Genomic DNA, 18,853 nt, shown 5'->3' with positions numbered 1-18,853 from the left:
CTCCCTCCAAGAGCTGCAGGCAGACGTACAGCACTGCTGTCCTGTGCCAGGTTTATTTAAAAACAGAGCTGAGAGCCGCTGGCACAAACAGAGGAGCCCGACTACGTTCATACAATATCTTAAATAGAAGGCAAATACAAAAGGAAAGGATAAAATATTTACAGTAACAATGGCAGACACGACATGGGCACAGTCCCACCCAGAGGCAGCAGAAAACCACTCAATGCCCTGCTGAAGCTCAGAGTCACCACGGCGTCCTCCAGCAGGGCCAGGGCTGCACTGTGCCCACAGCAGGGCTGGGATGGCTGCACTCTGAACTGAGACAAGCGAAGCGCACACGTGTTGGCTTCCAGAAATCATCAGCACAGCATCGCGCTCTGCCAGCAAACAACACTGGAAGTCCAGAAAAAGGGAAAGGGGGGAATAACGCAGCTGCGGCGTGCAGCTCCCGCTTCTCACACTGCTGCTGCATCACTGCTGATAAGTGGAAGGCAGGGGGCACCCCCCATCATTGGTGGCACATTTGGTCCAAAACACCAGAATAATTCTGCTCCCTCCCACCCCCATGTTGTCATTAAGTTGCCTTAAAGGATTCAAGTCAAAAACAAAAGCATACACCAACAAAACTCAAGAGCTGGCAGAACTCCAAGCTAGAAATAGGGACTACCCAAGAAATGGGAGCACTGAAGAAGCTTCCAGCTGCACCCAACGCTGAGCATGGCCAAGGGAGGAGGAAGGAAGGAGCTTGTGGTTAAAGCGTTCGGAGCGTCACTAGATCAGGAGATCAATTGCCAGGCACTGCAACACACAGATGGACGTCCTTCTGGGCTGTCACAGAACTGCTTTGTCCTCTTGCTGCTGAAAGGAGCCAACCAGGAGCAGGGAATGGATGCACAGGACCTCAACTCTGACCCGCAGGAAAACTCAGGACAATGGAATGTAGTCTGCCAATCTTTTACCAGTTCAGCTGTGCTTTAAGACTCATTGTGAAGCCTTTTAAAATATTTATTTATATATATATATATATATATATATATACTATAAGACTACTCAGATATACTATCAATCATCTCAGAAAGTTCAAGATGGAGTTCATCCACGTCCTTCTCCAGCTCCAAGTCATATTGTCCTTCCATTTCTTCTAAGAATTCCGAGATGAACTTTTCTAGGTCATCTTCTTCTACAGCCTTGGTGAGCAGGCTGACCTCCGGCAGGGCTGGAGCAGCAGTCTGGAAAGAAGGAAGACAAAGTCAATGATTGCACAGGAGATCCTTCCTCTGCAGCGCTTCTCCTTCAGCACTGCTGAGCCTTAACCCAACATGGGGGCCAAGGGGCTCCTGAAGGACGTTAACAGTAAGCCTGACCAGGGCAGCACTGACACTTCCTCCCCTCCTTACCAAAGCTGCTATTTTAGCTTTTTTAGCTGGAGGCTCCTCTTCATCAGTGCTACTCAGAGGATTCACAGCTGCCACAGCAGAAGGAGAGATCTCAGCAGCCTTCCTCTTCCTTGCTCTCTTTATGGGGCTGCTGGCTTTGCCATCCCAAGGCTTCTCACACACGTTGCACTTGGCTTCCAGTTCCCCTGCTAAGATTTCTGAGATGAACTTTTCAAAGTCATCTTCTTCTACAGGCTCGGTGAGCAGGCTGACCTCAGGCAGGGCTGGAGCAGCAGTCTGGGAAGAAGGAAGACAAAGTCAATGATTGCTCAGGAGATCCTTCTTCTGCAGCACTTCTCCTTCAGCACTGCTGAGCCTTAACCCAACATGGGGGCCAAGGGGCTCCTGAAGGACGTTAACAGTAAGCCTGACCAGGACAGCACTGACGCTTCCTCCCCTCCTTACCAAAGCTGCTATTTTAGCTTTTTTAGCTGGAGGCTCCTCTTCTTCAGTGCTTCTCTGAGGATTCACAGCTGCCACAGCAGAGGGAGAGATCTCAGCAGCCTTCCTCTTCCTTGCTCTCTTTATGGGGCTGCTGGCTTTGCCATCCCAAGGCTTCTCACACACGTTGCCCTTGGCTACAGGAAGAAGAGAGAGCTGGTACAATTGTGCCTTGAGAGGAGTCCAGGTTGTCCTGTCATTCCCACAGCTCTTCTCCACAGTTAAATACATCCGGCCAGCAAAATTACATTGCTCTTTCCACAAATCTCAGCAATATCTTCCACAGTAAGTGCTTCATACCAACAGTCCAACCAAAGGAACAAAGAAACTGCACAGCTACACCATATTATAACCCAGACAAGGGAAACAGCCATACAGCAGGAGAAAGCAATACATGGTCCCTCTAGAGAAAGGAAAAAGCAGGAGCTACAGACAAGAGTGTGCAACCAGATGCTGTGCAAGCCACAACAGACCCACAAAATACATCCAGGTGTTTATCACACAGGTAAGTCTGCAGCTCAGTGCCACTGTCTGTCCCTCGTTCTCAAGCTGAAGTCTGGCTGGAAGGAACACAAGTGAACTAAGAAAATAAGCATTTCCCTTTCTAGCACTAAGCAAAGGCACGCACCCACCATGAGCACTCAGGTCCCTTTACTTCCGAGGACCACCTCACACTCAACACTCATTCATAGTTCTCTGCTCCTGAGGTTGGGCTGATGGTTTCCCTGGCAATGCTGTTGCCCACCGTGCTGAGATTTCACTTAGGCCTTTGCAAGCTGATAAGCTGACCATGAAGGGTGGATTCAGGACTGCTAAGCTCTGCACTTTTACCTTTGACTGTTTCTTTAGCAGCAGCCGGCACAGCAGCCACTTCCTTCTTCAGCTTCTTTGGTTGTCTCAGCTGCAGCTTCTCCTTTATTGCCCCCTCAAGGCTCTTTGCTTGAGCTCTAGAATTTGGTGTACTCTGATCCCAGGGCTAAAAAGAAATAAAGTAAGTGCAAAATCAGAACAAACACCAGGGGGAGTGTATGAAGGAAATCAGATTGGAGATATTGGAAAAACGGCTGCACCTGGAACAGTACATTCCTGTCACTTGGGTCACTGACCCTTTCATAAAAGCCTGCATATAACAAGATCCATGCTTTGCTGTGAAAACACTGTTTCAAATGTGTGCAATTAACAAAGCAAGCTCGTTTAAATCAGCGCAGTACTGGAGTTGTTACCTACCACATTCTATCTGAGCAACAGAAAGTCATTCCTGTTCCCCTACACAACATCCACCCACAGTCTGATTTCCCTGAACACGAAGCCGTCGTGGCCTTTTTGTATCCAGTGCCCCCCCCGTTAACCTCACATGTTGTACCTGGTGCCAGCAGGGTTACTCCCTCGCTGCCAGATACAATCAGATCAATTCTGAGTTTGAGGAGTGCAAAGCTGACTGGGAAAGCCATTGAAAGTATCAGGATTGTGAAACATGGCTGCAGCTCTTCACCAAAGGCAGGAAGGTAGGAATGCACTCATGATGGTGGCACACGGTGAGCAGTGAGACATGAGAACATGTGAAGAAATTGTGTCAATGTGTCCATCTACAGAAGGGACTCACCTCTGAGGGTGCAGAGACAGCTTTGGGAGCAGCCCTGCTCCATCCCACAGTCTTTTTCTCTTCTCTTCCAGGTGCTTTAAAACACGGAAAAAGAAAATAATTTGGTCAACAGCAAGCATAGAAAGAAACCTGAGTGCCAGTGTTTCCTCCATGTGCTTATTTCCTCACATTCAATAACAAAGCACAGACAGAGGCGGCATCACGCAGTCCATACAGTATCCAAGCTCTTCCCTCCTTCACATGCTGTCTCATCACAAAGCCTTTCACCTCCCCAATGAATAATTCACCCCCTGACCTTTCTGACAGAGGTTGGCCCCCATGCTGAGGAATCAATCCATGCTTTTCAAATACATTTACATATCGAACTAAGCAACACACGCCAAAGATGAAGGCAACCTTGGCATCAACACACATAACATGCCACACCAAAAACATGGCAGAAAAAAAAAATGTACAAGAGAAACTGAATTACAAAACCTCACAGCGAATGAATTTTCCAGAATGAAGCAGGCAGACACCACGGATTCAATGGAAAAACACATGGATGGACATCCTGGCACTTCCTGCCTTTGCATGTTGTAAGAAACAGCCCAGGCAATTCTAAGCAAACTCCATTTGCTTGACAGGGGAAGCACTTCGGCAGAGCAGACAGTGAAGCACCTCCTTACCTGCTGGCTTTGCGACCTGCTGCATCCGCAGGGCTTTCTCCTGCTTGATTTCTTCCAAAGTTTTAATATGAATTTCTTCCAATCTCTTGATTTTACGCCGTGGCTCTTCCAGTTTCACGTTACCCGGCCCAGGTGGAGGGAAAATTCTCTTGTTCTTGCATTTACCCTCAGCTCTCTTCTCAGTAAGAAGCTCTTCTACTTTTTGCTTCTCTTCCTCCGGTCCTTTGTGTTTCCTTTCAGCCAGGGCTTCCGAGTAGGTTTTGATGTGATGTGCAGGAAAAGGCCTCACCCCGGAGCTGGGATCCTCCACCTTACACCACCCTTCTGCCTGGGGGGCAGCTGGGGTTTCTCCTCGCTGATTTGCTCTTTCAAGACGGATCTCTTCCAGAGTCTTGACATGGATCTCCCCTGCTGGCTTGGCACCGTTCTCTGCCATCATCAAGAAAGGAGAAGCGTAATGATTAAATGAGAGTCCAACGAGAGCTTAAGTTTCCAGATTTGTCATAATATTACAGAATATGAGTGTTCCCAACAGCTCATCACAGGACAGCTTCACTCTGCAGTTTTCTCTCCTAAGCCATCTCTCCTATATTTTGAAAACCAGTCCGATTTTTCCCTTTCAAATTAACATTTTGGGCTCTGTGGAAGTGGTCTAAATTCATGAGAAGGAAAAAGGGGAAAGCAGGTGTAATACCTAGTTATTATCTATCTGAGCACAAGTATGTCCCTGTCTCTCCTCCAGAGACTTCATGCCTTGAACTACAGAACGGAACAAACCAGGGATGCTGCATAAATGCCAGCTCTGTGCTCACGTTTCAAAACGGGGCAGGGAAAGGAACTTCAAATCCCAGTGATGAAGACTTCAGCAAGCACGCAAAGAGAACGCTCCCAGGAAAGAACAAGCAGAAAGCCTAGAGAATCTGTGCAGCAAACACCAATGACCATTTACCTCTCCTTGGTGCTCTGTCAATCTTGATCTTCTTCCCCAGCCTTTCTGCAAGGCTGCGTTTCAGCGGAAGGCCACTGACATCAGCTACAGAGAGAAAACAACAACATTCCTAAGATAATTCCTTTGGAGAAAGATTTTTACAACAGTCAACCACAAACTTTGGTTTCTCCAAGTGTATGTTCTCAAATTCACCTTTCAGCTGCTACACTTGTGTGCCACTTGGAGTCATCACAGACCCACAACACACTTTCCTCCCTCCTGCTTCAGCAGTGCCCTCCCATTTGCGTGGAGGCAGCCAAACAGCAGCTCACAAGCAGCCCTTACCTACAGAGGATTCCTGTTTTCCAGGTTTATCAGCAATATTCAATTGAATCACGGGCTCCTCCCCTAAAACAAAGAAAAACAAAGTGCTTATTTGACAGAAACCAACAGAATTACTGACCTGTGAGCTCATTTCCCACCCAAAACAAAGACACCACTTTGACAGCCCTGACAGAAAATAATATTGCAACTGTAATGCACTCAGGGTAAGTCCCAATTGTAATTTATCCATTCCACTTAGGAGCCACCAAATGCAAACAAAGGTACTCATCATTACCCTGCTTTGCAGACAGCGTCACAGTTCTGACCAGTGTCCGCACATTCTCCTTCTTCGGCACAGGAACAGTCTGAGATTGGAGCTGATGAGCAGGAGCTCCTGAAGGCCCTTCTGATCCAAGTGAACAAACAGACAGTGTTTACAACAGGAAAAAGAAAAGCCACTGCCAACAACAAAAACAAACCTGACAGAACCGTCACAAAGACCAAAGCGCATTTGTTACTCACTACTGTCCAATGTGCAACAACCACTGCACAGCTCTATTCCCCAACACAGTGCCAGCTATCTGAGTATTATCAGAAGGATAACAAAGTAGGGCATATGAACTCACCACTTTGTTGTTCGGTTTTATCCTTTTGTTTCTTCAGTCTGATTTCTTCAAGTGTTTTTATTCCAAAATTCAGACTGTCATCTGGGAACACAGAGCAGTGAATGAGACTGAGGGACAGAGGCACACGCTGAGGACCACAGCTCTGCAAACTGCCTCCTGCTCAGAAGCATGCAGAACAAACCCTGTCAGCTCTCCCCACAGCTAAGAGCACCATGGACCTGATGTCTGTCTGCTGCCCTCCTTTCATCCTTCTGGATATTAAAAGTAGGCTTTATCCCTTACTTTATCCCATCCACATGACATTAGATTCCTCTCTCAGCAAATGTGGCTTTCACCACTGGTTGGAAAGATGCACATACAGGCACTTAAACTCCATGCTGTGGCCTCGTCGTGCTCTAATGCTCTAAACAAAGGAGTTTACCTTCCTAATCTGAAAGGCACATGAAGTTACGAGGTAGGAACAAGATCATGGAAATAGCCGAGTCCATTCAGCAACCCTATGTTCTGTTGTGTTTGTACAATAAATTGCTTTAGAGTTAATTGGCAAGTGCTTCTGATTAATCCTGGAATACCTTGTTTTGTATCAGCATTAGATTTCCTAATGGAAATGATCCGCAATCCATGATGGTTTTCTTTAGCTGGTTGCTGGACAGGTGTTTTTATTTCTTCTCCCTCCTTAGAAAGCTGGTCTGTACAAGGAAAGAAAAAATCAGTCTCTTCAGTTACGCGGTAGGAATTCAATCAGATTTCCCACATTTATGTAGCTCATACAATGACACTTCAGCCCACAGTTAATATTCTTAAGTACAAATTGAAGTGACTACAGATGGGTTCTTTATTTAAACAGCTACACTTACCTGGTAAACCCATAGAAGCAGCCTAAGTGAATAGAGTAACTACTAGAGAACCAGGAAATCAACCACACTCACCATCACCTTTGTCATCATGTGCAGAATTGATGACAACGGGAGGATGTGTCGGGCTTGGGACATTCTCTGACTTTTCCACTTCCATCACTTCCAATGACTGTGGAAAGGGATCGGAGTGCACAGAAAGCTTGCTCTGCTGCACTGTTATCTCAGCTGCCCTCGGATCGTCACCTGCAGACTCTGGTGGACTCGGCAGAGTAGCTAAAGGAAGAAAAGGATCAATTTAAAACTTTGATCCTAACCTTACAACCACTGCACAAAGATGGCAGGCAAGGCTGAAAACCCACACAGATAAATGCTGAGTCTCCAGTTGCCCATCCAACTGGCTACTGGGTGAACAAAGAAATCCCCCCCTACACAACATTCACCCAGTAAAAGCTTAAATTCAGGAAAACAACCTGCAAGGCAAAGGCCACAGGAGCAAAAAGAAGCTGAGCATGCAAGAAAAAACTGAAATATCAGAAGCACACAAAGTTGAGCTGTGCTCCTATCTATCATCTTCCCAGCTTTCTTCTCTTCATTCAATCAGTCTCTCAGGAGCAGTTGTTTCAAAACATTGCCCTCCTCAACACTGGTCAAACTCTAGTAACATCACCCTGACTCAGCACAGAGCCCCTGGGCTGCACGGCTGCAAGCCCTCCAATGGAGCCCCTCCTTCAACACCACGAGTGACAGCAGTGAGTAACCCAAACACATTTGTCTGACCGCTGCAGGTCTTCAAGCTCACCCACCTGGACAACCTCAGCAAAGACAGCGATCTTCCAAGCCTTGCAGTTCACTTCTCCTGTAGGCTGAACCAACACTGAATCCATCAATTAAGAATAACGGGGTAGGAAGAATTTTCCTCCTCACTTTGCCAATGTCAAATTCTCTAAGTTGGAATTTCTGGTCTTCAAGGTTTCTTCACCTATGAAGAAAACACTAAAACCTTCCCCTGTCTTTGTTACCTGTACAGCAAAAGCATGCCAGTGCGTATTAATACACAAATCCACACACATGTGCCTGAATACGGTAACTCAGCACTGCATGGAGCTGCAGCACGTTCTGCTCAGCCACAACAAGGGTTTGGGTTGGTTTTTTTTTCTTTTCTGATGTAAAAATCAAATATTTTGGTATTTTAGGTTTGTTTTGTTGGCTTTTTCTTTTTTAAGGTATCAAATGCAGTAAAACCTACAACCAGGACAGACAGAAGATCAAATTCAAGTGATTCGGAACTCTTTCATTAAAGTGCTGCACTTTTCTGTGCTAAGCATTTCCTACAGTCAGTAAGGAAAGGCTGGAACCTTTTACTGACACGAACACTAGTGAATTTTCCAAAAAATAGTTTTCTTTTTCAGGGAATTTTCCCAAATCTAAACTAAAGAGAGGAGAAGTCGGGTTCTCAAGTTAGTTGCTGGACTGACTGCATGACAAAGGGAACAAAAACAGCAGTTAAGGACAAAGTTTCCTTCCCTCCTATAATACTGATAGAAATGCTGCCTTTTTACCTTTAGTACCTTCACAACAGATTCCTCTCTGGCAGATTCCTACGATCCTAAAGACCTCAATGCTGCTCAGCACAGACACCGGGCACCAACTGCCACTGGACTCTGCACCGTGGAACACGCACACAGCTCAGCACTTTTGTTCTCACAATTGGACGGGTTCTAGAATCTAGAACCGCCCCATCAGATACTTGTGACCTCCCTGACTCCAGCCCTGGTGCACGCAGGCACCACCTGCCCAATACCCAACATCTCCCCCCTCTTTATCATCTCCAGCCCCTGTAAAGGTTCCCCTGCGTACTCCCTGTTACTCCAAAGGTGATTCGCACATTTAAGGCTATTCCGCAAATGAATCAAACATTAAACATATGCGAAAAACAATTAAGCTGTCATAATAACATACCAAAGTGATGCAGCTGTAGTGCCTACAATCCTGAAAGCACACAACAGCAATCTGCCCAACAATTGTGAAATGCTGTATGGCAACACTTAGTCAACTTGTAGAGAACAGTGCATTCAAGTTCAAGATAACAGCACAGTACACAATGAAGTTACAACTTTTCCAAGTTCAATGTAACACTATTGTACAGAATCTTCGTGGCATTCCAGTTCTGTCCAGTGTGCATTATAAATGTCACACCCCATAACCAAATAACAAGACAAAAACATATTGGCTGTGACGAATCATTCTGAATGTCCACCACTGGGGGACTATCCAGGAACAAGGTCTCCCCTGCTCACGAACTATCAGTCCGGCATGAAGGCTGGATTCCCAGTTCGGACCTTCAGGCACATTGGGAGCAACGCTGTCTCATGTGCCGTTACCAGCATCCGCTGCCCAGTGCTGACGTCAAATCACTGGCTGCACTGGAGACATTAACCAAGGAGACGTTGACCAAAACCGGTGCTGAGATGTTCGGATCCTCACGGTGCGCAGGATGGCTCGTCATTTGGTGCCGGCTTAACCCAACGTGCCGGCAGCCAGCAGGGCCCACTTGGGGTCCCGACACAGGGGTATCCCCTGCCCATGACGAGGAGTAGGGCCTGGGAGCCATGGCCCTGCGTCAGGTCTGATCAGGACCTGACCTATTGGTGTCCATTCGGTCAGCTGATGGTCTCCCATCCGATTCTCTCACGCAGGAGGAGAGCGTGTGGGCACAGCTCAGGCCCCTCCAGCCCTCCCCCCTCTTTATGCGCACAAAGACGCCCCTTCAAGGTCTGATGTGCACACTCCATAATAGCCTGGCCGGTGCTGCTGCCGGGAATGCTGAAGATATGCTTAATGCCCCAAGCTGTGCACCAGCGTCCAAAACATGCACTTCTATATCCTGGGTCATTGTCAGTCTTTAACTCATGAGGTACACCCATGACAGCGATGGCCATGCACAACGCTTTTATGTAATGCATGGCGGTCTGTCCAGATTGTGCCACAGCCCAGAGAAAACCACTGCATGTGTCAGTTGTGACATGCAAGTGACGGAAACACCCAAACTCTGGGAAGTCTGTGACATCCAGCTGCCAAACCTCATTTGGTCTCAAACCTCTGGGGTTCACCCCTGCAGGAAACAGGTTAGCCATAACTCCCGCTCCTCCTTGGCCAATTCAGAAAACTTTCTAAGAGCACCAAGGGCAGGTAGCAGCTTCTGCGCCTCTTTGTCCCCTGCACAAGCTCACAGAGCTCCATGCTGGCTTTCTCTAATGCTGACCAACTCACACAGTGAGAAGCTTCATCAGCCAGACCTCTCTGCATTATCCACTTAATAAGCAGGGAGGCTTATTAAGTCCAGAAAAAGGGAAAGGGGGGAATAACGCAGCTGCGACGTGCAGCTCCCGCTTCTCACACTGCTGCTGCATCACTGCTGATAACTGGAAGGCAGGGAGCACCCCCCATCCTTGGAGGCACATTTGGTCCAAAACACCAGAATAATTCTGCTCCCTCCCACCCCCACATTGTCATTAAGTTGCCTTAAAGGATTCAAGTCAAAAACAAAAGCGTACACCAAAAAAACTCAAGAGCTGGCAGAACTCCAAGCTAGACATAGGGACTACCCAAGAAATGGGAGCCCCAAAGAAGCTTCCAGCTGCACCCAACGCTGAGCATGGCCAAGGGAGGAGGAAGGAAGGAGCTTGAGGTTGAAGCCTTCGGAGCGTCACTGAATCAGGAGATCAATTGCCAGGCACTGCAGCACACAGATGGACGTCCTTCTGGGCTGTCACAGAACTGCTTTGTCCTCTTGCTGATGAAAGGAGCCAACCAGGAGCAGGGAATGGATGCACAGGGCCTCAACTCTGACCAGCAGGAAAACTCAGGACAATGGAATGTAGTCTGCCAATCTTTTACCAGTTCAGCTGTGCTTTAAGACTCATTGTGAAGCCTTTTAAAATATTTATTTATATATATATATATATATACTATAAGACTACTCAGATATACTATCAATCATCTCAGAAAGTTCAAGATGGAGTTCATCCACGTCCTTCTCCAGCTCCAAGTCATATTGTCCTTCCATTTCTTCTAAGAATTCCGAGATGAACTTTTCGAGGTCATCTTCTTCTACAGCCTTGGTGAGCAGGCTGACCTCCGGCAGGGCTGGAGCAGCAGTCTGGAAAGAAGGAAGACAAAGTCAATGATTGCTCAGGAGATCCTTCTTCTGCAGCACTTCTCCTTCAGCACTGCTGAGCCTTAACCCAACACGGGGGCCAAGGGGCTCCTGAAGGACGTTAACAGTAAGCCTGACCCGGACAGCACTGACGCTTCCTCCCCTCCTTACCAAAGCTGCTATTTCAGCTTTTTTAGCTGGAGGCTCCTCTTCATCAGTGCTACTCAGAGGATTCACAGCTGCCACAGCAGAAGGAGAGATCTCAGCAGCCTTCCTCTTCCTTGCTCTCTTTATGGGGCTGCTGGCTTTGCCATCCCAAGGCTTCTCACACACGTTGCACTTGGCTTCCAGTTCCCCTGCTAAGATTTCTGAGATGAACTTTTCAAAGTCATCTTCTTCTACAGGCTCAGTGAGCAGGCTGACCTCCGGCAGGGCTGGAGCAGCAGTCTGGAAAGAAGGAAGACAAAGTCAATGATTGCACAGGAGATCCTTCCTCTGCAGCACTTCTCCTTCAGCACTGCTGAGCCTGAGAGCTTCTTTGGTTGTCTCAGCTGCAGCTTCTCCTTTATTGCCCCCTCAAGGCTCTTTGCTTGAGCTCTAGAATTTGGTGTACTCTGATCCCAGGGCTAAAAAGAAATAAAGTAAGTGCAAAATCAGAACAAACACCAGGGGGAGTGTATGAAGGAAATCAGATTGGAGATATTGGAAAAACGGCTGCACCTGGAACAGTACATTCCTGTCACTTGGGTCACTCACCCTTTCATAAATGCCTGCATATAACAAGATCCATGCTTTGCTGTGAAAACACTGTTTCAAACGTGTGCAATTAACAAAGCAAGCTCGTTTAAAGCAGCGCAGTACTGGAGTTGTTACCTACCACATTCTATTTGAGCAACAGAAAGTCATTCCTGTTCCCCTACACAACATCCACCCACAGTCTGATTTCCCTGAACACGAAGCCGTCGTGGCCTTTTTGTATCCAGTGCCCCCCACGTTAACCTCACATGTTGTACCTGGTGCCAGCAGGGTTACTGCCTCACTGCCAGATACAATCAGATCAATTCTGAGTTTGAGGAGTGCAAAGCTGACTGGGAAAGCCATTGAAAGTATCAGGATTGTGAAACATGGCTGCAGCTCTTCACCAAAGGCAGGAAGGTAGGAATGCACTCATGATGGTGGCACACGGTGAGCAGTGAGACATGAGAACATGTGAAGAAATTGTGTCAATGTGTCCATCTACAGAAGGGACTCACCTCTGAGGGTGCAGAGACAGCTTTGGGAGCAGCCCTGCTCCATCCCACGGTCTTTTTCTCTTCTCTTCCAGGTGCTTTAAAACACGGAAAAAGAAAATCATTTGGTCAACAGCAAGCATAGAAAGAAACCTGAGTGCCAGTGTTTCCTCCATGTGCTTATTTCCTCACATTCAATAACAAAGCACAGACAGAGGCGGCATCACGCAGTCCATACAGTATCCAAGCTCTTCCCTCCTTCACATGCTGTCTCATCACAAAGCCTTTCACCTCCCCAATGAATAATTCACCCCCTGACCTTTCTGACAGAGGTTGGCCCCCATGCTGAGGAATCAATCCATGCTTTTCAAATACATTTACATATCGAACTAAGCAACACACGCCAAAGATGAAGGCAACCTTGGCATCAACACACAGAACATGCCACACCAAAAACATGGCAGAAAAAAAAAATGTACAAGAGAAACTGAATTACAAAACCTCACAGCGAATGAATTTTCCAGAATGAAGCAGGCAGACACCACGGATTCAATGGAAAAACACATGGATGGACATCCTGGCACTTCCTGCCTTTGCATGTTGTAAGAAACAGCCCAGGCAATTCTAAGCAAACTCCATTTGCTTGACAGGGGAAGCACTTCGGCAGAGCAGACAGTGAAGCACCTCCTTACCTGCTGGCTTTGCGACCTGCTGCATCCGCAGGGCTTTCTCCTGCTTGATTTCTTCCAAAGTTTTAATATGAATTTCTTCCAATCTCTTGATTTTACGCCGTGGCTCTTCCAGTTTCACGTTACCCGGCCCAGGTGGAGGGAAAATTCTCTTGTTCTTGCATTTACCCTCAGCTCTCTTCTCAGTAAGAAGCTCTTCTACTTTTTGCTTCTCTTCCTCCGGTCCTTTGTGTTTCCTTTCAGCCAGGGCTTCCGAGTAGGTTTTGATGTGATGTGCAGGAAAAGGCCTCACCCCGGAGCTGGGATCCTCCACCTTACAGCACCCTTCTGCCTGGGGGGCAGCTGGGGTTTCTCCTCGCTGATTCGCTCTTTCAAGACGGATCTCTTCCAGAGTCTTGACATGGATCTCCCCTGCTGGCTTGGCACCGTTCTCTGCCATCATCAAGAAAGGAGAAGCGTAATGATTAAATGAGAGTCCAACGAGAGCTTAAGTTTCCAGATTTGTCATAATATTACAGAATATACGTGTTCCCAACAACAACGCTCCTGAGAAAGAATAAGCAGAAAGCCTAGAGAATCTGTGCAGCAAACACCAATGACCATTTACCTCTCCTTGGTGCTCTGTCAATCTTGATCTTCTTCCCCAGCCTTTCTGCGAGGCTGCGTTTCAGTGGAAGGCCACTGACATCAGCTACAGAGAGAAAACAACAACATTCCTAAGATAATTCCTTTGGAGAAAGATTTTTACAACAGTCAACCACAAACTTTGGTTTCTCCAAGTGTATGTTCTCAAATTCACCTTTCAGCTGCTACACTTGTGTGCCACTTGGAGTCATCACAGACCCACAACACACTTTCCTCCCTCCTGCTTCAGCAGTGCCCTCCCATTTGCGTGGAGGCAGCCAAACAGCAGCTCACAAGCAGCCCTTACCTACAGAGGATTCCTGTTTTCCAGGTTTATCAGCAATATTCAGTCGAATCACAGGCACCTCCCCTAAAACGAAGAAAAACAAAGTGCTTATTTGACAGAAACCAACAGAATTACTGACCTGTGAGCTCATTTCCCACCCAAAACAAAGACACCACTTTGACAGCCCTGACAGAAAATAATATTGCAACTGTAATGCACTCAGGGTAAGTCCCAGTTGTAATTTATCCATTCCACTTAGGAGCCACCAAATGCAAACAAAGGTACTCATCATTACCCTGCTTTGCAGACAGCGTCACAGTTCTGACCAGTGTCCGCACATTCTCCTTCTTCGGCACAGGAACAGTCTGAGATTGGAGCTGATGAGCAGGAGCTCCTGAAGGCCCTTCTGATCCAAGTGAACAAACAGACAGTGTTTACAACAGGAAAAAGAAAAGCCACTGCCAACAACAAAAACAAACCTGACAGAACCGTCACAAAGACCAAAGCGCATTTGTTACTCACTACTGTCCAATGTGCAACAACCACTGCACAGCTCTATTCCCCAACACAGTGCCAGCTATCTGAGTATTATCAGAAGGATAACAAAGTAGGGCATATGAACTCACCACTTTGTTGTTCGGTTTTATCCTTTTGTTTCTTCAGTCTGATTTCTTCAAGTGTTTTTATTCCAAAATTCAGACTGTCATCTGGGAACACAGAGCAGTGAATGAGACTGAGGGACAGAGGCACACGCTGAGGACCACAGCTCTGCAAACTGCCTCCTGCTCAGAAGCATGCAGAACAAACCCTGTCAGCTCTCCCCACAGCTAAGAGCACCATGGACCTGATGTCTGTCTGCTGCCCTCCTTTCATCTTTCTGGATATTAAAAGTAGGCTTTATCCCTTACTTTATCCCATCCACATGACATTAGATTCCTCTCTCAGCAAATGTGGCTTTCACCACTGGTTGAAAAGATGCACATACAGGCACTTAAACTCCATGCTGTGGCCTCGTCGTGCTCTAACGCTCTAAACAAAGGAGTTTACCTTCCTAATCTGAAAGGCACATGAAGTTACGAGGTAGGAACAAGATCATGGAAATAGCCGAGTCCATTCAGCAACCCTATGTTCTGTTGTGTTTGTACAATAAATTGCTTTAGAGTTAATTGGCAAGTGCTTCTGATTAATCCTGGAATACCTTGTTTTGTATCAGCATTAGATTTCCTAATGGAAATGATCCGCAATCCATGATGGTTTTCTTTAGCTGGTTGCTGGACAGGTGTTTTTATTTCTTCTCCCTCCTTAGAAAGCTGGTCTGTACAAGGAAAGAAAAAATCAGTCTCTTCAGTTACGCGGTAGGAATTCAATCAGAATTCCCACATTTATGTAGCTCATACAATGACACTTCAGCCCACAGTTAATATTCTTAAGTACAAATTGAAGTGACTGCAGATGGGTTCTTTATTTAAACAGCTACACTTACCTGGTAAACCCATAGAAGCAGCCTAAGTGAATAGAGTAACTACTAGAGAACCAGGAAATCAACCACACTCACCATCACCTTTGTCATCATGTGCAGAATTGATGACAACGGGAGGATGTGTCGGGCTTGGGACATTCTCTGACTTTTCCACTTCCATCACTTCCAATGACTGTGGAAAGGGATCGGAGTGCACAGAAAGCTTGCTCTGCTGCACTGTTATCTCAGCTGCCCTCGGATCGTCACCTGCAGACTCTGGTGGACTCGGCAGAGTAGCTAAAGGAAGAAAAGGATCAATTTAAAACTTTGATCCTAACCTTACAACCACTGCACAAAGATGGCAGGCAAGGCTGAAAACCCACACAGATAAATGCTGAGTCTCCAGTTGCCAATCCAACTGGCTACTGGGTGAACAAAGAAATCCCCCCCTACACAACATTCACCCAGTAAAAGCTTAAATTCAGGAAAACAACCTGCAAGGCAAAGGCCACAGGAGCAAAAAGAAGCTGAGCATGCAAGAAAAAACTGAAATATCAGAAGCACACAAAGTTGAGCTGTGCTCCTATCTATCATCTTCCCAGCTTTCTTCTCTTCATTCAATCAGTCTCTCAGGAGCAGTTGTTTCAAAACATTGCCCTCCTCAACACTGGTCAAACTCTAGTAACATCACCCTGACTCAGCACAGAGCCCCTGGGCTGCACGGCTGCAAGCCCTCCAATGGAGCCCCTCCTTCAACACCACGAGTGACAGCAGTGAGTAACCCCAACACATTTGTCTGACCGCTGCAGGTCTTCAAGCTCACCCACCTGGACAACCTCAGCAAAGACAGCGATCTTCAAAGCCTTGCAGTTCACTTCTCCTGTAGGCCGAACCAACACTGAATCCGTCAATTAAGAATAACAGGGTAGGAAGAATTTTCCTCCTCACTTTGCCAATGTCAAATTCTCTAAGTTGGAATTTCTGGTCTTCAAGGTTTCTTCACCTATGAAGAAAACACTAAAACCTTCCCCTGTCTTTGTTACCTGTACAGCAAAAGCATGCCAGTGCATATCAATACACAAATCCACACACATGTGCCTGAATACGGTAACTCAGCACTGCATGGAGCTGCAGCACGTTCTGCTCAGCCACAACAAGGGTTTGGGTTGGTTTTTTTTTCTTTTCTGATGTAAAAATCAAATATTTTGGTATTTTAGGTTTGTTTTGTTGGTTTTTTCTTTTTTAAGGTATCAAATGCAGTAAAACCTACAACCAGGACAGACAGAAGATCAAATTCAAGTGATTCGGAATTCTTTCATTAAAGTGCTGCACTTTTCTGTGCTAAGCATTTCCTACAGTCAGTAAGGAAAGGCTGGAACCTTTTACTCACACGAACACTAGTGAATTTTCCAAAAAATATTTTTCTTTTTCAGGGAATTTTCCCAAATCTAAACTAAAGAGAGGAGAAGTCGGGTTCTCAAGTTAGTTGCTGGACTGACTGCATGACAAAGGGAACAAAAACAGCAGTTAAGGACAAAGTTTCCTTCCCTCCTATAATACTGATAGAAATGCTGCCTTTTTACCTTTAGTACCTTCACAACAGATTCCTCTCTGGCAGATTCCTACGATCCTAAAGACCTCAATGCTGCTCAGCACAGACACCGGGCACCAACTGCCACTGGACTCTGCACCGTGGAACACGCACACAGCTCAGCACTTTTGTTCTCACAATTGGACGGGTTCTAGAATCTAGAACCCCCCCATCAGATACTTGTGACCTCCCTGACTCCAGCCCTGGTGCACGCAGGCACCACCTGCCCAATACCCAACATCTCCCCCCTCTTTATCATCTCCAGCCCCTGTAAAGGTTCCCCTGCGTACTCCCTGTTACTCCAAAGGTGATTCGCACATTTAAGGCTATTCCGCAAATGAATCAAACATTAAACATATGCGAAAAACAATTAAGCTGTCATAATAACATACCAAAGTGATGCAGCTGTAGTGCCTACAATCCTGAAAGCACACAACAGCAATCTGCCTAACAATTGTGAAATGCTGTATGGCAACACTTAGTCAACTTGTAGAGAACAGTGCATTCAAGTTCAAGATAACAGCACAGTACACAATGAAGTTACAACTTTTCCAAGTTCAATGTAACACTATTGTACAGAATCTTCGTGGCATTCCAGTTCTGTCCAGTGTGCATTATAAATGTCACACCCCATAACCAAATAACAAGACAAAAACATATTGGCTGTGACGAATCATTCTGAATGTCCACCACTGGGGGACTATCCAGGAACAAGGTCTCCCCCGCTCACGAACTATCAGTCCGGCATGAAGGCTGGATTCCCAGTTCGGACCTTCAGGCACATTGGGAGCAACGCTGTCTCATGTGCCGTTACCAGCAGCCGCTGCCCAGTGCTGACGTCAAATCACTGGCTGCACTGGAGACATTAACCAAGGAGACGTTGACCAAAACCGGTGCTGAGATGTTCGGATCCTCACGGTGCGCAGGATGGCTCGTCATTTGGTGCCGGCTTAACCCAACGTGCCGGCAGCCAGCAGGGCCCACTTGGGGTCCCGACACAGGGGTATCCCCTGCCCATGACGAGGAGTAGGGCCTGGGAGCCATGGCCCTGCGTCAGGTCTGATCAGGACCTGACCTATTGGTGTCCATTCGGTCAGCTGATGGTCTCCCATCCGATTCTCTCACGCAGGAGGAGAGCGTGTGGGCACAGCTCAGGCCCCTCCAGCCCTCCCCCCTCTTTATGCGCACAAAGACGCCCCTTCAAGGTCTGATGTGCACACTCCATAATAGCCTGGCCGGTGCTGCTGCCGGGAATGCTGAAGATATGCTTAATGCCCCAAGCTGTGCACCAGCGTCCAAAACATGCACTTCTATATCCTGGGTCATTGTCAGTCTTTAACTCATGAGGTACACCCATGACAGCGATGGCCATGCACAACGCTTTTATGTAATGCATGGCGGTCTGTCCAGATTGTGCCACAGCCCAGAGAAAACCACTGCATGTGTCAGTTGTGACATGCAAGTGACGGAAACACCCAAACTCTGGGAAGTCTGTGACATCCAGCTGCCAAACCTCATTTGGTCTCAAACCTCTGGGGTTCACCCCTGCAGGAAACAGGTTAGCCATAACTCCCGCTCCTCCTTGGCCAATTCAGAAAACTTTCTAAGAGCACCAAGGGCAGGTAGCAGCTTCTGCGCCTCTTTGTCCCCTGCACAAGCTCACAGAGCTCCATGCTGGCTTTCTCTAATGCTGACCGACTCACACAGTGAGAAGCTTCATCAGCCAGACCTCTCTGCATTATCCACTTAATAAGCAGGGAGGCTTATTAAGTCCAGAAAAAGGGAAAGGGGGGAATAACGCAGCTGCGACGTGCAGCTCCCGCTTCTCACACTGCTGCTGCATCACTGCTGATAACTGGAAGGCAGGGAGCACCCCCCATCCTTGGAGGCACATTTGGTCCAAAACACCAGAATAATTCTGCTCCCTCCCACCCCC

General features: G+C 47.0%; 3 protein-coding genes across 3 annotated transcripts; all 3 read right to left on the bottom strand.

Moving 5' to 3' along the window:
- Nucleotides 1-987: 987 nt before the first annotated feature.
- Nucleotides 988-2,175, bottom strand: LOC146759512 (zinc finger CCCH domain-containing protein 11A-like). The gene is made up of 3 exons (XM_085510414.1): nucleotides 2,131-2,175; nucleotides 1,398-1,673; nucleotides 988-1,229 (listed from the first exon to the last, which is right to left on the bottom strand). Exons 1-3 carry the CDS (start codon nucleotides 2,173-2,175, stop codon nucleotides 1,047-1,049), a joined length of 504 nt encoding a protein of 167 aa, XP_085366540.1. The 3' UTR covers nucleotides 988-1,046.
- A 2,954-nt stretch (nucleotides 2,176-5,129) lies between these two features.
- LOC146759511 (zinc finger CCCH domain-containing protein 11A-like) lies at nucleotides 5,130-7,916 on the bottom strand. Its single transcript, XM_085510718.1, has 6 exons — nucleotides 7,687-7,916; nucleotides 6,956-7,156; nucleotides 6,599-6,715; nucleotides 6,027-6,107; nucleotides 5,696-5,806; nucleotides 5,130-5,484 (listed from the first exon to the last, which is right to left on the bottom strand). Exons 2-6 carry the CDS (start codon nucleotides 7,038-7,040, stop codon nucleotides 5,405-5,407), a joined length of 474 nt encoding a protein of 157 aa, XP_085366844.1. The 5' UTR covers nucleotides 7,041-7,156; nucleotides 7,687-7,916; the 3' UTR covers nucleotides 5,130-5,404.
- A 4,299-nt stretch (nucleotides 7,917-12,215) lies between these two features.
- Nucleotides 12,216-17,935, bottom strand: LOC146759510 (zinc finger CCCH domain-containing protein 11A-like). Its single transcript, XM_085510413.1, has 8 exons — nucleotides 17,902-17,935; nucleotides 15,423-15,623; nucleotides 15,066-15,182; nucleotides 14,494-14,574; nucleotides 14,163-14,273; nucleotides 13,893-13,951; nucleotides 13,565-13,673; nucleotides 12,216-13,389 (listed from the first exon to the last, which is right to left on the bottom strand). Exons 1-8 carry the CDS (start codon nucleotides 17,933-17,935, stop codon nucleotides 12,893-12,895), a joined length of 1,209 nt encoding a protein of 402 aa, XP_085366539.1. The 3' UTR covers nucleotides 12,216-12,892.
- Nucleotides 17,936-18,853: the final 918 nt, after the last annotated feature.

The sequence above is a fragment of the Coturnix japonica genome, chromosome 10 (assembly GCF_054131305.1).
Source record: "Coturnix japonica strain WE chromosome 10, WE-NBRP24, whole genome shotgun sequence".
In the NCBI taxonomy this organism is placed as follows: domain Eukaryota; kingdom Metazoa; phylum Chordata; class Aves; order Galliformes; family Phasianidae; genus Coturnix; species Coturnix japonica.
The sequence above is the reverse complement of the archived record's forward strand: the minus strand, read 5'-3'. Positions and strand labels throughout refer to the sequence as shown.

Coding starts and splice junctions, on each gene's coding strand:
- LOC146759511 (XM_085510718.1), bottom strand. CDS start 7,040: ATGGAAGTGGAAAAGTCAGAGAATGTCCCAAGCCCGACACATCCTCCC. Junction 6,716..6,955: donor ACATGATGACAAAGGTGATG/GTGAGTGTGGTT, acceptor TTCCTTGTACAG/ACCAGCTTTCTAAGGAGGGA. Junction 5,485..5,695: donor GACGCTGTCTGCAAAGCAGG/GTAATGATGAGT, acceptor TCTTTGTTTTAG/GGGAGGAGCCCGTGATTCAA.
- LOC146759512 (XM_085510414.1), bottom strand. CDS start 2,175: ATGAAGCACTTACTGTGGAAGATATTGCTGAGATTTGTGGAAAGA. Junction 1,674..2,130: donor TGCTGAGATTTGTGGAAAGA/GCAATGTAATTT, acceptor CCTTCTTCCCAG/ACTGCTGCTCCAGCCCTGCC. Junction 1,230..1,397: donor AAGCTAAAATAGCAGCTTTG/GTAAGGAGGGGA, acceptor CCTTCTTTCCAG/ACTGCTGCTCCAGCCCTGCC.
- LOC146759510 (XM_085510413.1), bottom strand. CDS start 17,935: ATGGGCAGGGGATACCCCTGTGTCGGGACCCCAA. Junction 13,952..14,162: donor GACGCTGTCTGCAAAGCAGG/GTAATGATGAGT, acceptor TCTTCGTTTTAG/GGGAGGTGCCTGTGATTCGA. Junction 13,674..13,892: donor CTGGAAAACAGGAATCCTCT/GTAGGTAAGGGC, acceptor GAATTATCTTAG/GAATGTTGTTGTTTTCTCTC.